The sequence below is a fragment of the Zonotrichia albicollis genome, chromosome 5, assembly GCF_047830755.1.
Source record: "Zonotrichia albicollis isolate bZonAlb1 chromosome 5, bZonAlb1.hap1, whole genome shotgun sequence".
NCBI lineage: Eukaryota > Metazoa > Chordata > Aves > Passeriformes > Passerellidae > Zonotrichia > Zonotrichia albicollis.
In genome coordinates, this window is record NC_133823.1 from 46,303,886 (window position 1) to 46,320,222 (window position 16,337).

Consider the following 16,337-nt stretch of genomic DNA (forward strand, 5'->3'; position numbering starts at 1 on the left):
GTATACCTTAAAACAAGGACACTGGCCAATTTGATTTTCCCAGACAGTGCCTGAATACCATGAAAACTTGCCCAGCTTCCATTGCCAGAAAGGAATAAAAAAAAAAGCTACTGAAATTTAGTAAATTGTTTCCATATACTTCTCTAAAATAGATAGGTCTGATCAGGATTTCTTTAGTGATCTTTTTGGCCAAATGAAATTAGACCATTCAATAAACTCAGCAGCATTTGCTTGTCTGTAGAGCAATAACTTCTGTTATAACTGTAACATGACATGATAGACAAACTTTCAGGAAAACCTCCAAATACCAATTTAGAAATTAAGAAACACCAATTATAAATTTTTTAAATTTTATGAAAGTGTGGGGTGGTTTTGCTTTTAAAAGATGGGATGCCTGTGCAATTTGTGTGATACTGGGTGTGGGGTTTTGGGGAAGAACTATCTAAATTGTGGCATTTCCAGTTCACACAGACTTCCTCAGTCCAATTACTGCATGTCTCAAGCTATAGCTCTTGCAGGGAAGTGAAGAGACCATGCTTATGCCTGCATCTCATAGAATCTGAAAGGCCTATAACTGTCCTATATTTCACCATCAGAACAATTCAATCTGACACAGCAGAACTGTGACTTCTTTTCCACCAGACTACAATATTTTATAAGTTGGACAGACAAAAAAAGAATGTCATCAATTTAGATTAGGAAAACCCCTAAGTGCCTCAGAATCTCATTGCCTAACTAAGAGCATTTTCACAAAATTACAGAGTAAACTGAGTTGGAAGGGACCCACAAGACTCATCAAGTCCAACTTCTAGGCCTGCACATCCCCAAGAGTCACACCATGGGCCTGAGAGCGTTCTGCAAGTGTTATCCTATTTTGCAGAGCTGTGGTTGATGTCTCTGGGACAAAATCTGTTGAATAGAACAATCTATTCATCCCAACACTGAAAGTTTCCCAAACTTCTGCTTCCTATCTGCCTTATACTAATTACAATCCTATAGACTTTTTGCTCATTCTTAAATATTTACTATTGCATCACATGCACCTGAGGCTGTAACATGCTAGTCACAAATTGTTGTTGTACTTACTTGGTTACTCTGTTTGATGTGTCCTGCAGATCACCAGGATCAAAAAGCTGAGATTCTTTCAATCCCAGTTCTTTGCAGCCTCTTAAGAATAATATGATATTATCCTGAAAAGAGACAAAAAGCATAAAATCTCAACACTTTAAGCTCTCCTTAACTAAAAAAAAAAAAAAAATATCTTACCAGACCAACTTCTCCCTAATTCAGTAACTGCTCATGAATAGTCATACCATTAGCTAAATGAAGAACCAAAGATATTTCCAGTCACATAATTTAAGAGGTCAGTGTAGATTTTGTTTGAAAACCACATACGTATGAAACTTTTTTCTTTTTCTTTCTTTTTTTTCCAACTACAACAAGCTTGTTGACTTCTTTTCAAACACAGATAGCAACTTTTTTAACTGGAAAAGGCTGATTTCTCCACCTACTGCTGGAGGCTGCCACACAACCTCAGCACGTTACAGGGTAGAAAAGGCAAGACTTTTGAAGGGAGCAGGAAGAGTACATGTGAAAAAGCCCACCACCATTTAAACAAGCAATTTGTTCAGAAAACATTTTGCATGTTAGCTATGAGCAAACTTGTTAACACAACTGCTCTCTTGCCTCTCCAAAGGAAACTAGTCAGAAGGCACTGAGAAAAGAGATAAGTGCTTTCTCCTGAGGTGAAAACCTTGAAGCTACACTGCACATGCCCACTGTTTCTAAGAAGAAACACCATCCAATTTTGTAACACCTCTTATGGAGGATTTACTCTTTGCAAAGCATAAAAATTAGAAGTCAGTAACTAAGAAAAGCTAAGTAAAAACTGATATAAGTCTCTTTGAAACCAGGTCCAAATGACGGCACTTCAGTTTTCACCAAAGAGATTGAATCTGCATGGGAGCATATAGAGTTAATACAGGTTTTATACACATGCATGTACACCACTCTCCTGTTAGAGAACCAGTGAATATGTTTTACATGGAAAAATCTTGCAGCTAGTAGAGAATAATTATTTAGATATATACATTTCTAGACCAGCAACTGCAATGGTAGATGTGGGAACAAGTAAAGATAAAACATAGAGCTTGATATTCTTTGAGGAATCTCATCTCAAACCAAGAGCTAAGCTGCCACATGAAGAGTTACAGAGGAGCAGAACCCAAGCATGTGGTGGAGACCTGTTTCCATAAAAACTGGGAAGCAGGAGCCTGGTGGTGTTCAGCTCTTACCCACTCTGCATGACAGTGCAGGATTGGTGAGCAGGGCTCTCCCGCATCTGCTCCCAGCCTTCCTCGGGGCTCAGGAGAGCAGCCCTGTTCTGCAAGCAGCATGCAAATCACCATGGCTCTCGGCATGCCAGCACTCTCAACACAAAGCTCGCCAGCCACACCACAGAAAACAGAGACTTGGAAATTCAGAGGAGTTCAAATCTCCCTTTCTTCCCTGGCTGAAACTTAACAGCTCTGGAGGGGAGCCAGGGGGGGAAAGGAGCAGCAGCTGAGAGAGCAGAGAACCCATAACCCAGAGAGACAGCATCATTCATGACATGAAAAGATGCCTGTAAAATTTTCCATCTGGCTTACTGTTTGCATTATAATTTTTCCAACTGCACCATGAATAACTCTTATGTTTAGTCTTTGATGAAGGACGGTCCTGGTCACTCTCAAATGGCTTGTGGAGCAATGCATAAATCTAATATATCAAATAAAAATGCAAAAGCTTTCAAAAAAAGTTCCTAACGGCATTTCCAAATTTAACAAAAAAAATATACTGGACATAGAGATCATAGTAACCTAATAGACTTAGAAAACAATCAAAGGAGGAGGAATGCTGAAGATAACTAATTGCACCCATCTTTATGCCAGAAGTTGACATCTGAGTTATGATAAGCAGTAACAAAAATACCAGTTATTTGGCAGCCACATAGTTTGGAAACTTGGTTCTTCTGCTGATGAACAAATGCCTGCTTCTCAAAAAACCAGTGTCATCTACTCCTGTTGGCTTCATGCTTTTATTTTGATGGTCATCATATGAATAATGTTTGGCAAGTCACTAACATTATCACTCAAACAACTCCTCAGAAAGCTGGTATCTTGTATGGGCACAAATAACCACATGTGCCAACAGGATGCAATCAGTGAGCCCTGAAAGAAGCTTCTGCTTTTGCTAAAAATCTCATAATTTTTATTTCCCAATGGTTCTAAAAATGGCATTTTTTCAAAAGGATTGAAGAAAAATCCAACAAAGAAAATGCTTTCAAGTGATATATTTACTCAAGGACACCTGCCTAGGCTGCCTAACCCCAAGCCAAAAAACGTATCCCATGCTACTGCAAAACTAAACTTTTCCTGGTTTGCTCTAGTACAGATGAAATTCACATTTGTTAGTTCCATTGAGTCACTGGAGAAAAGCACTCCTAAGCCACTAAAGGAAGAAAGGAGTCTTAAAGTTAAGACCCAGCTCCCAGCAAAGCTTTCTCCCAGAATTACTACACCTTGCATTGACCAGGTCCTGATTTCTTCAGTTCTCAGAAAATGTTGCTTTTCTTTCAACAGGATTTATTGTTCAGTGTCTGTTAGCTGAAATTATGCACTTTTTGTCAAAAAATGCCAGTCTTTGTCATTGCTGAAGAAACTGAAGAAAGCAGAAAAAACAGGTTTACAAGTAGCAAGATATAAAAACCATTCTTACTTTAAATGGGTGACTGAAAAGAAACATTTAATGTGCCTGTCCAGCTCCTTACAACTTGGCAGAGTTAAATAGGTCATGCAAATGGGTCACACTGCAGTGGCAAGGATCTCAGGGTGGCCAGCTGCTGTGCCTCAGCTAACAGTGTGCTATCTTTTACAGCGGTCTCAGAAGGCACGCGACCAGAACTCAGTTTCTTAAATGGAGATGTGATACTGCTTTTCTCTCAGGCATTACTTTCTGCAGCTGCAGTGTTGGAGTAGACAGAGAATTGGTCACTTGATCAGCACATCATTTCCTACAGCCCCAGAGGACCTGTGACTGTCTCTTGCTGGCTCCTCTTGGTTTTATCCCACACCACTGTATAATCAAAAATCTTCTTCTGGCTTTTGTCCTTCATACACACAGAGGAAGAAAAAGCTGATAGGTTACAGCCTACATTTATTTTGCAAATTTTCTCTATAATTTTAATATAAAACATTTTATGTCTATAAATATCTATATTTATATAGATCTAAAAGTTATAAATCTGTAATCTAGAGATATCACAGATAGCTATACAATTTTATCTCTGCTTAATCCATAAAATGACAGAAAGTCTAAATAGGCTGTATAGAGAAGATAAATGCTTCAGTGTGGTGACAGACACAGGATACACTGATAGGTTAAATCCCAAGCCTTTTCTGCTTGCTTCAGCAGAGTCCTGACAGTTACTGTTACATCAGCACTACAAGCAATGTCATTTACTTGTAAGTACAGAAAACCAAAAATTATTAATGCAAATGTTTCACTATACTGAATTTCACAATCAAAAAATGAAACAACACAAAACCGCAAACTCCCAGGCAAGCCAGGCATGAGCCAGTAAGAAGGGTCATGGACAGATAAGGGTGCAGAGCACTGACTCCCTGAGAACTTAGTCAGAAGGATGCATGGGAAGGAAGGAAGGATGCATGGGAAGAATGCATGGGAAGGAAGGAAAAAATGCTCTGCTCTCACAACTGCATTTCAACACTATCACCTTTTTATCCTTTCTGGTGTGTAATCTGACAGACTCACCACTACAAAATCACCTTGCCAGGACAATCATCTGAAGGTAATGCAGAGAGAGTAGGTGGCAGAGGGGTTATGCCTTCATGAAGGTGGAGGGAGGGAATAAGGGAGGGGGAAAAGACAACAGGCTACTCACTTCTAATTATCATTTTTTTTGCTTTTATCTGAGTGTTATAAATATGAAAAAATGTTCACTGTATAGCATTAAGTAATTATCCTCATGCACAAAGTGGAGCACAAAATCCTGAACCCTGTTAAAAAACTCCCAGAAATTGGCAGTTGAGCAGGACAGACACCCTGGAAAGCCACTGCAAATTCACACAGTAGCACTGCCAACACACAAGATAGTTCAAGCTAGCGAGAATCAAATATTCACAGCAGGCAAATTCTCTCCATAGGATCTGCTGATCAGATGCAATGGCAAACAGCTTGAATTTGGCCCACTTCCATTCCTTTCATCCACCACAATACGTACAAAACAGTCTCACTGTATTCTCACTGCAAATCCGTTCTACAGCTCAGCACTGCGGAGCCATCGTTTGTCACGTGTGCTACTGCATGGCCCGTGTGAGATATTCAGATAAACTTGGGGAAAATAAAAGCAAGCCAAGCTGTATATTTGCCCAGAATGCTGAATAAAATGCCAAATACATGCCACTACTGCAAGCTGAAGATATTATTAGCTGCCAGTAGCACTGCTCTGTTTTGCAGCACAGCTGCAGACAAACAGGTGGCCTTTTTCATTTCTGGAATGCTGATATTTTCCCTGCTCCAGAATAAATGAGAAGAGCACTAAAATTAAAAAAAAAAAAAAAGAAAAAAGAAAATAAAATTTCCAAACTGCTTTTCTGAGAAGTTTCCAATAGACTCTCAAAAGCTTTTTGTTTGGTCTCAACATTTCTTCCTAACTCCCTCATTTTTCCATTTTAAGTAAGTAGTGGCGATAATTTATCTATATAAAAGCAGTGGATCTTGCCTGATTCACAGCAGGTTCATAGAAATACTGGAATATTCAGTTCAAGTCCACCAGGAGAAAACTTCTATCAGAAGGACTGGGAACTTTTCTTATATATATATATGGGAAAAAAAAATCAATCTATATATATGTATGCATACATATATCAGGGGAAAGAGAGAGATACATACACACATATCTATACACATATATGTGTTACTATTTCTCCAAGATGCTTTTCTGTGTATGTTTAACTATATACATATGTTTAACAATACGTATGTGTGTGTGCATGTGTGTATATGTGTTTTACTATTCATCCAATATGCTTTACTGTATATATATATAACAAAACTACATAAAAGACTGTTTTCTGTGGCAAACCCCAAATCAGTAGATTTGGAAGGAAATGGATCATAGTTAGGACACATTCACTCAGAAGCTGAGTGAATCCCCAGAAGAGGAAGGCAGCACACCAGAATTGGAGAACAGAACAGAAAGGGGAGACAGGGATGCTCACATTCCCAAAGGATTCTGGCACACAATAGTCTCACCCATGAAAATTAAATGCTAGTGGGGAAAATTAAAAAAAACAAACCAGAAAGAGATGATCCCTGGGAGCAAGGGAGGGGCAGCAGAACATACCAGCCCGTCAGCCAGACCAACCCTCACCTCCCTAGGGCTGTGACCCCGCGCTGCTCGGCACCCGGCGTGGGAGGACAGGCAGCGCTGTGTGCGGATCGTGTGAGCAAAGGCAGGAGAATAAACACCGCCACGATCAGCCTGAATCAGGAGGAGCAGGGATCACCAGGCGGGCACGGCACTGCCCGGCTCCACAGGTAAAGCCTTCAAGCACACCCCAGAGAAGCTGGTGAAGGCTGCCTTTGCCAAGGAAGCCTGGCTTTCTTCTGCTTCTTTTTGGGCAGCCAAGACGGAAAAGATGCGTCTCCATCAGTAACAGTCTGGCGTTCTTGTCAGAAAGGCAAAAAACACCTTTAAAATGGTGTGAAGAAATGGGCCAGTTGGTACTGTAGTTAAACTGCACAACACACCAGAAATCCCAAAAGTAATTGAATTACCCTCAGGTAATATCTAAGTCTGCCTAAAGACAAAAATAAAGAATCGTAAAATCATCAAGGTTGGAAGAGACCTTCAAGATCATCCAGTCCAACCATCCACCCAGCAATACCCCTGTGATCCCTGAACCCCTAAACCACATCACCCAGTGCCAGATCCAGATGCCTCTTGAACACCTTCAGGGATGTGATTCCACCACATCCATGGGCAACCTATGCCTGATCATCCTACAGTGATTTTTTTTTTCCTAATACCCACTATGAATGTCCCCTGTCTCACCTTAGAGTCATGTCCTTTAGTCCTCACTCTGCAGGCACAGGAGAAGAGACCAGCCCCCACCTCACTACAACTTCTTTCTGTGAACTTGTAGAGAGCAGTGAGGTCCACCCTGAGCCTCCTCTTCTCCAGGCTAAACAACCCCAACTCCCTTTGGGTGTCTCAGTACCTGACTCCAAAGGTAACTTAGCTGGAAGTGCCCAGGTGCTTAGATGCTGCTGCTCCCAGCCAGGCTTGCTAGGGTAAAAACCTGCAAGTGCCTAGAGCAAGAAGATAGTGCACAACTTGATGCTGCTATTGATTGTATAAAAACTTATAATTTCTCAATAATATGGATGGAAGCTGAGCAAAGGAGAGAACATGAGCAAGAGCAAACTTCAACCCAACAGGCAAAAGCAAACCACAAGAGGGTGGGAGGGGTGCACAAAGCATGAGCCCAAGGCTGACCCTGTGACTTCACTAGTGAAGTAGGTCCTGATATCACCCCTATCAGGTCATAATCCCTGAAGGCATGAATTAAACATTTAAACAAATGGTGGCTCAGTCAACTTCCATGTCTTTGGGGAAGAGAGCAGATGATGATCAGATGATGTGAACTCCCTCAGATTTGCCAAACCCAAGATACACCCTAAAGATGGCTTTGTTTACAGCACTGAATACAGAACATAGGCAGGCAGGGAAAAACCCAAAACATTTCCAGGCTATTCACTAGCTCTGATGCTGATGAAATCACAGCCAGATGTCAAACAGATGTCAGATTTTACCAGGTCATGAAGAGGGGATGCCTATCTGATGCCATATTCTATGGTAACAGCCCCGCTATGGCCAAGGAAGAGGATAACATCTCCTTTCCACCCCTTCTCTGCCATTCACTCCCTCAGTTTTTTAATACCAGATGATAGTGTTTGGCTTGTGAGGGATTTTGTCTCAGTTTTATGACTTCTTCTGTTATTCATCTTTCACCTTTTTTTTGTGTGTGTGTGTGAAAGAAGTTTACAAAGAGCAGGATTAAAAACAAGTTCTCATACAGTGAATTGTACTGAAGCACTCCTAGAAGCCACCAGGAATTCACCTTGAAAATCCAGAGCCAGAGGGGTAAAAACACAAAACCAGCAAAAACAAAGCATGGCTCCTTTTGTGGTGATAGAAAGGACTTACTTATCTCACTCTGCGTTCTTGGTGCAGCCATGAAGTGGGTCAATAGAAAAGTTATGTCAGAGTGGGTTGGGGAAAGAGCTACAAAAGAGACAAGAATGAAAGAAGCATCACAACATCATGCTCTGAGGGCAACCTGAGCTCCCATCTGTGGCAGCTACTTCTTCCCCATCCTTCTGGCAATAGTTATGCTGTCTGTCTGAAGAAGAGGAAGAAAGATCCTAAAGACAAATTTGACCTTCATTTGGACTCACATTATGAGTGCAGAATATGACCAACCTAAACACAGATCTCTAGAGTTTCAACTCTGAAACCACAGCTAGTGCCACAACAGTTCTGTCAGAACATCCTCCGGGGAAACTGGACACTTTCCTTTCTCAGCACATCCCTGCAGCTGTTGTCCCCACAAATGAGGCCTACAGCAAAATATAAAAATGGGCAAGAAATTCACAACTAAGTTTAGGAGACAAGCTGTTTCCTAAGTTTGGTTTGTTTCAATAGATCTAAAGTGTCAAGAAAAGTAGAGAGTCTGACTGTGGATTTATAAGTACTTAAAAGACAGCCATCCCAAACAAATTGCTTAAAGAAAACAAAAATACATAAACTTTAGATTTAAAGCTCTAAGTCATAAGAACCACTACACCAGATATTGTGAAAACAAAATTTAAGTAAAGGAGATCACCAAAGAAATCAACCTGAGCATTAAATGTGGGAGAGTATTTTTTTTTTTTTTGCTAGACATAGTGTTAAAGCTTATCACTCTGCATACAAAAAAAAAAAACAAACCAAACAACAAAAACCAAAAACAACAAAACAAAACCCCAAAAACATAGATAAATAAAGTTGAATTACCTCGTGATACCCTAGGGTATCATGATACCAAAATATAAAGCCCTAGGGTAGTCCAAAGAAGCACCACAAATAGCTTAATCTCCAACACAAGTCCTTCATGTGTTACATATAGTCATCAATTAAATCAAGCAGTGCTGAATAAACCTGTGCCTTTCCAGACTGCTGTCAGGGGAATTGTGTTAAACCGTAGCACAACATATATTTTTAAAAAATTATTTATGTGATTCTACTAAGAGGGGTACTTTGGTGGTTAAGATGATTACCTATGCAAAGCAAATATATGTGCTAAGACTTATTCCATGTTTTCCTTAATTATACTAGCAAGTCTACAAAAGATAATACCTTTTTTTTTTACATAACCTTCCTTCTCTTCTCTGCCTTCAGAGTCCAAGCTTCATGGGATCCCTTTGATCACATTTGATATCCCAGGGCACTGATACCCAACACCTGCTTTCTATATTTTGACTTGACTGTAGAGAAAATAACTTTGTTTTCCAGGAAGAGCAGTGTTGACTATTCAAGGGACCCAGCTCCAGGAAATCATCAGATTAAAAAAACCCTTTGGGATGGAGTGGGTCTTGCAGAGAAGAAAATGAGGAAAAATTCTGTGCATCATGAGCCTGTCCACCTGAAAAGTTGTGTCTGATTGTATTATTAATTATATGACCAGCATCCTCTATCATAAACCAGTCCAGGTAACACAAAGCATAGTCAGTGCATCTGCATGCAGCTTCAGAGATTACTACCTGAAAAAATACTTCTCAAGCTGTGATCCCTTACTGACTGCTTTTATTTTTTCACTGTCACTACATCCAAAGCAGATGGCAAGGATAAAAAATAAATGAAACAGAAATGAGAATTGTACATAATACTTTTGTGATACACAAGAACCTGATTAATTAGAGATACAAAACTGTGTTGGAGGTATAACCTCAATGCTTACCTTCCCCATGTAATTTATCAGCTGTCTTCCTAATCAGGCACAGAAGCAGATTTCACCACAATTATAATCCCCCAAATACAAGGTTTTAATGAAAATATGTGCATGATTAACATAATCTGAAATTTTGTGACATCCAGTTACATTGGGCCAGCTGAGCATTCAGGGCTAGAGAACAGCTGAAATTTTCTGAAGTTTATTTTTAAGGTCTGAAACTGTAAAGGTACAAAAGAAATCAGTACCTAAAATTAAAATCAATATGACATCAACCCTCTAAAACTGAATGTATGATCACCACTTGGCAGCCTCATAACACTTTTTCTAATTGCAGTAACTACTTACTTCTAGCATGACTTTACTTTCTTGCCCCTTTTCTTTAACATGGCATTCCCTTTTGCTTAGTATATTAAGCAAAGCTATCTTCCATTTAAAGCCACAAAATTGTAACACTTGTCAATATTGGACTTCTCTCAGCAGACAGCAATCCACCTCAGGGATCAGGACACTTTGCATCCTGAGCTGTTGGAGGGCCTCTCCATCCCTCTGTCCAAGTACAACTGCTGTAGGTGGGCCTCAAAAGATGCAAGAAAGCTGCTTGTGGGGGCCAGGGGCCTGGCAGTAGCTGTTAAACTCAGACCAAATCTCTATTCCCCAAGGCAAACAGCAAAACAGTGAAACCGCCAAGGAGGACTCATTCCTGGTCAGTTCATGACCTCTGCAAAAAAAAAGCAACAAATTCCACTTCTCCTTTCAAATTAAACATCTATTCTTTATTGCCAAGGAATATGTTTTACCAATCTGTGGTGTTCAAGGTTTGATAAACATCAGAAATATTTTTGCTGCTGTTACACGATACCTGACATACATTTTCCCCCCACTCACAGCTTTGCATTTTCATGCCAACATTACATAAAACATACTGGACTTCTTAAATGTACAGGTTGAGGTCTCTTTAAAACACTTCTAAAAGAAGCTGTTCAAGTCCAAAAACCACAATTTTTTTTTAATTGGCTATTTCTACTGAATGAAGTTCCAGCACATTCCCAATGAAAAACCTACCTTGTTGGTTTTACTTCCACTAAAAAAATAAATGGAAAGTTTTCATATTTAGGGGCCTAGAATTACTTTGGTGAGGAAAAGGAAGGGGAAATGCATAATTTTCAATTTTCTGCAAGTGAATTTTACAGACAATCAAAGTATCTGTGCAAAAATATGCTCAGTAGATCAGTGCCCGTTTGTGACTTTGACCATATACAGTATAACAGCTTAAATTATTGAGTACTCCAATACTATATCCATGTATCTGATGTTTCTTTCCCAGATATGAAAAAATACATTTGGTGTCTAGATGGCACGGCCATAATTATCAGTGATCTTGAATATCTCCAGTTTTGGTAGGTTTTTTTAATGGTAAATATTCATGGCAAGATGAACTACCCAATAGTCTGGAAGTGATTTCTTTTCCACTCCTTTTCAACTATCAGTAAGCAGTCTCTAGATTCAAGAAATAGCATGACTATTCTTAAAACTATTTAAGAATAACTGCAAACCTAGATTAACTACACAGAATAGCCTACTTAAATTACTTAAATTGCTACTGTTCACCAATTCTAGAGTGGTCATGCAAGCATGCCTTTGAAGTGGCATTTGGAAATCGAGATTCATGGATTACATCTGGAGAACAGTGTAATTTGCAGCTGGGATGACTAAGCTTTCAGGACAAATAAAATGTAGTACAATAATATAATGTATTTAAGAAGCAGAATTTCCTTAAATTAATGGAATAAAATCAATGATTTAAGCAAGAAAGAATAAACAGAAGTCTTCTTTAATATGGTGCATTCCTATTGCAAAGCATTTTCCCAGCTCTTTCACAATGTCTTTGTTTTGGTTCCTCTGGACAGCAGAACAGAGGGTGGGAAAGGATGTGTCCTCTTACAGGACTGAGATCCCTTCTGTTCAGTTTTCTTCTACACATTAGAGGTGTACTACTGCAGCTCCCCTCAGAATACACAAAACAAGGGTAGGAAGATGTGCTCATCACATGGATCACACCAGGTCTTTAAAAACAGGATCTAAGCAGTGAAGAAGGCAGAAATAACTTGTATTGTTTGTTGGTGAAGTGAAAAGAAGAGGAGAACAAGTTGGCTATCACTGATAATTTATTCTTAAAACTTCAGTTAATACCCTACCCTCTGTCCTTTCCAGACCTGAGATAAACTTTTGTTTGTTAGAAGAAAAGAGCCAATCACGCTTATAATTCAGCTTACCTGGCTATAACCAGTGGCTCCTGCTCACAACAGTCACAAATAAGGCCAGCAGAGATGTTCATATATGATCAAACAACAAGCTTCCAACTCCTCACCTGCTAATTCTGAAAACTGTTCCAATTTAAAGCCACATAAAAAACACAATAAAACCTATATATATATATAGGTATAAATGAAAATGGTAAATTTAACATAAATATGATTTTTTCCTTTCCCCAGCAAAGGGCCAGGACTCAGAGTTGATCAGAGAGAGGCATTTCTAGACAGAAGAATCAGTAAAGTCTAGCAAGATTATTAGGCCAGGCATCAGAGACCATGAAAGCAGCTGTACTAGCTCTAGCACCAATAAGAAGCTGGCAGCAAATTAGCTGATTTAAAGTACTGCAGAGTCCCAGTCCCCAGCCAGTTCACATCTCCAAACCACTCCCATGGGTATAGATTTCTGGAGAATGCAAAAGTTACACATGGATACCCAAAATCAGCTTAAGGCCAGCAGGACTTACTGGCTTTGGCAAGCACTTCTACACTGCCCTTCCTAGTGACTAGGGAATACATTCATCAGACACAGAGTGCCTTGCTTCAATGCACTGACCCAGCTGATGCTCAGCACTGTGCTGAAGTCAATCAACCCTTAAATCTGGAGACCCTACTGGGAGCTACCTGGGATTTACAAGGTCAACAGATGCAGCCCCACCCAATACAGGGGCTACAGAGCTATGCAACCACCTTAGGTGATGCAGGAACATTGTCATCTTATTGCAAAAGTCCCAGACCTTCTCAGTGATTTCTCACAGACAGCTCCTTGCAGCACTAACCCCCTTCTTCACAGTACAACCAACAAACTACAACTCCCTTCACAGCGCAACCAGCTAACTCACTCTTTTGGAGCACTCGTCTTCTTATTGGACACAGCTGTGGCCTCTTAAGGGCAGGCCTGTTACTAACTTTGGTGATTGGTACAGCTGCAGCTCCTCAGGTGTGAGACTGCCTTCTGCACTATCTTTGTTTTCTTACATCCTATTCCTCCACACAGGACCATGGCCCAAACTGCACTGCACAGCCCACCCACTGAGGAGGCACCAGTCCCTGGTCACACATATTCTGCATGCTCTTTGTGTACATGCCAGCCAGCCCAGAGCTGCTCAGGGGCTTCAGCATGCCTGTGGCTGCAGAGACTGTGGAGAGTCAGCTAGCACCTGAGCAGCACCCACTTTCTGGGGCTTTTTGGCTTCTTGGAAATCCCTAAATGTGCTGTGCTGCACCGCCAAGGCCATTTGGGCCATTTGCCCTCAAATGGGAAAGGCCCTGGCATCAAGCTGCTCTCCTGCAAGAGAGCTGTGGCTGTCCTGAGCAAGGGGGAGAGCTGCCAAAGCCAAGCAGACTATTCAGTGAGTTGCCCACACCCACACCACAGAGGTCATCCAGGGTTCTGCATTCTCTGGCATATCCTAAACTCCACCTTACATTATCCTGAATAGAGCAGTTGACTGTTTTTCCTCTTATTTACTTCCCATTCTCAGTCTGGCTTTTTTATTTCTCCAACTTGCAAAGTTACAGAAGACAAGAATATTTCTATGCTGCTTTAGAAAGAGAATAAATTATATTGGAAGCTGTGATGGAGAACACTGATCACAATCTTAGAAGTTCCTGGTGTGTAATTTACTTACATAATAGTTTGTATTAAGGTTTAAGTGCTAGATTTCTAATATTGCTCATCAAATTTCAGCCAAATGAAAAAGAACAAGCAAGGTGAACTACTCTTGGAAAGATAAACTATCTGCAAGAATTTTTGATGCAAGTGTGAGAACACTAAGAACTCTCAGTTCTTCAAAAATGTGTAAAGGTCAGGAATTCAAGGAGTTTCAGTTCTCTGGGATAATAATTTAGAAAGTAAATTTTAATCAGGATTGGGTGGCTCAAGAGATTGGGTAATAGTATTTAAAAAAGCAAGTGATTAATCTCTGATCAACCAGAGGGTAAGGACTAAAGAGCATTTAAGGTCTCAAACACCCCTGGGAACTAGCCAACTTAGTCTAATACTATGGGTGCTGACTCTAGGCAGATTTTGGTTTTTCTCACACACAGTGCTTACGAATAGGGTCCTCTAAATTTCATTAGAACTGTTCCATCATTCTCCCCAAAATTCTGCACTAGTTATGCCTTTGAAATGACAGTGGCAGATAGATACTGAGTTTGTTGATAACACTGTGCTGACAAGTACCTTGTTCCTCTGTTCCATTTTACTGCATCTATGTGTTTTTTTCTTAATTACAAACTCCTGAATCGACTCAAGGTGCTGTATAGATAACAGGGAAGAGGAGATTCATATCAGTAAGGTTATACTTTGCAGGAAAATGGATTTTGGTCAGTGCTGTGTCATTCAAAGACTCAAGATGCACAAAAATGGAGGCCAGGCAGGTCTGAAGACAGAACTCCTAAACTTCATTCAAACTAATCATAATATTGGATTGAATTTTGCTCTTTGGTTTGTTTCAGATAGAATGAAAGAACAAGGAAAACTGTTGCATTTTTGCTGAAGATATCATCACCCATTCTAAAATAATTCTGCCAGTACCTTGCTTACTCAAATTTTTGGTCTGGTTGGACTGCACCAGTTGTCCAAGAGGATGTAATTACCTTGCTTCTTCCTTGTCTAAAATTCTAGACCACTGACATATCAGATTCCACCCAGTCACTATTTAGCAGGGTAAAAATAAAATACAGGCATGTACACTAAGGGAGAAGACCAATCTAGCCTGACTTCTCAAAACATACAGAGCAAAACAAAATTCAGCCTCCTGTGACAAACTTTACATCATGCTACTTTTTTACATTAGTCTGTCACTAAGCACTGAATTTAGTTACAATTTTTTGTGTTCTTTTGGCCCACAACATTTACTTAGGTACTTACTTCTCTTTAAATCTTTATAGAGGCCTTTGTAAGAACTCTGACAGCACTCCCTGGGAACCATTCCATTTTATTTACAAGTACGCAACTAGTTTTGCCAATAATTGATGCAATTCCTGCATTTGTTCATAATTTGTTTTCTGAAATATCAGAAAAGACATTGTTTCCAATACACAGTATCAAGCCTGTAGTAGTAGTTATCAATTTTTTTTAATATGCATGTTTTTTCTTTGAAAAGAAACAAACAGTACAGCAGAACAGTGTAACAGTCTGGTGCATGTGGAACTCTCAGAACATTTCAAGTTTTCCTTTTCATGCAGTTGCTATAGTTTAAGAAGCAACTACTATGTCACCCCCTCAGGGGTAACAGGAGAAACTCAATGAAGGAAAACATCCAGGAATTGTAAAAAAATAAGGGGTTTTTTTTCTGCTTCTGCAGATGCCAAGTGAAAGTTGCATGAAATATTTTTCTAGATCAAAAGTTGAGGTATTTTATTAACTGGTGCTGCTGACCTGTGCAGACAGTCTTCTGGCACAATTTTCACAACTTGTTTACAGTATCACCTCAGTTATCTAGAACTTTGTGTTATCCCCATAAGGGTCAAATTCCTGACATGTATTAATTACACTGAAAATTGCCCTGGATTACTTGAAACCTCAAATAACTGAACCTATCCACTATCCTCCCTTTTAAATAACAGAGGAAATACTGTATAGTGGTGCTAATACTTTGTGGCTGATCCCTGTAACTCCAGAAATTAATACATAAACGTCACACTTCTTATCTAGCAGGTCTGCCAGCTTTGGTCTGAAACCAGGCTCGAGAGGCAGACAGCATTTATAGCATGGTCTTATTCACTGCTGTGAGCTGCAGGACAGAAGGAGATAGGAAGGACAGGAAGGTTAAAACCAAAAATCACTGACCAGCACTCCTGATCCATGCACTGCTGGCCAAGGGAACAGACCTGCTTCACAGTTCAGCTCTCTTTAGTTGCCAAAATGACCTTGGATCCCTCCTGTAGTCAGCCAAAACTGGGTGCTGCCTGCAGGGTAAGCCTATGTCTCACTGACACTTGAGTTGTTTATTATGCTGCATCT

The 16,337-nt window shown here is 40.0% G+C and overlaps 1 protein-coding gene across 7 annotated transcripts in view; it reads right to left on the reverse strand.

Moving 5' to 3' along the window:
• The window catches only part of LIMCH1 (LIM and calponin homology domains 1), a 173,349-nt gene that overhangs the window by 72,234 nt on the left and 84,778 nt on the right, over nucleotides 1-16,337 (reverse strand). For all 7 annotated transcript variants that reach the window (XM_074541566.1, XM_074541564.1, XM_074541565.1 and 4 more), the window contains exon 4: nucleotides 1,087-1,190. In XM_074541566.1, coding sequence (XP_074397667.1) covers nucleotides 1,087-1,190 — 104 coding nt within the window. The remainder of the gene's footprint in view (nucleotides 1-1,086; nucleotides 1,191-16,337) is intronic.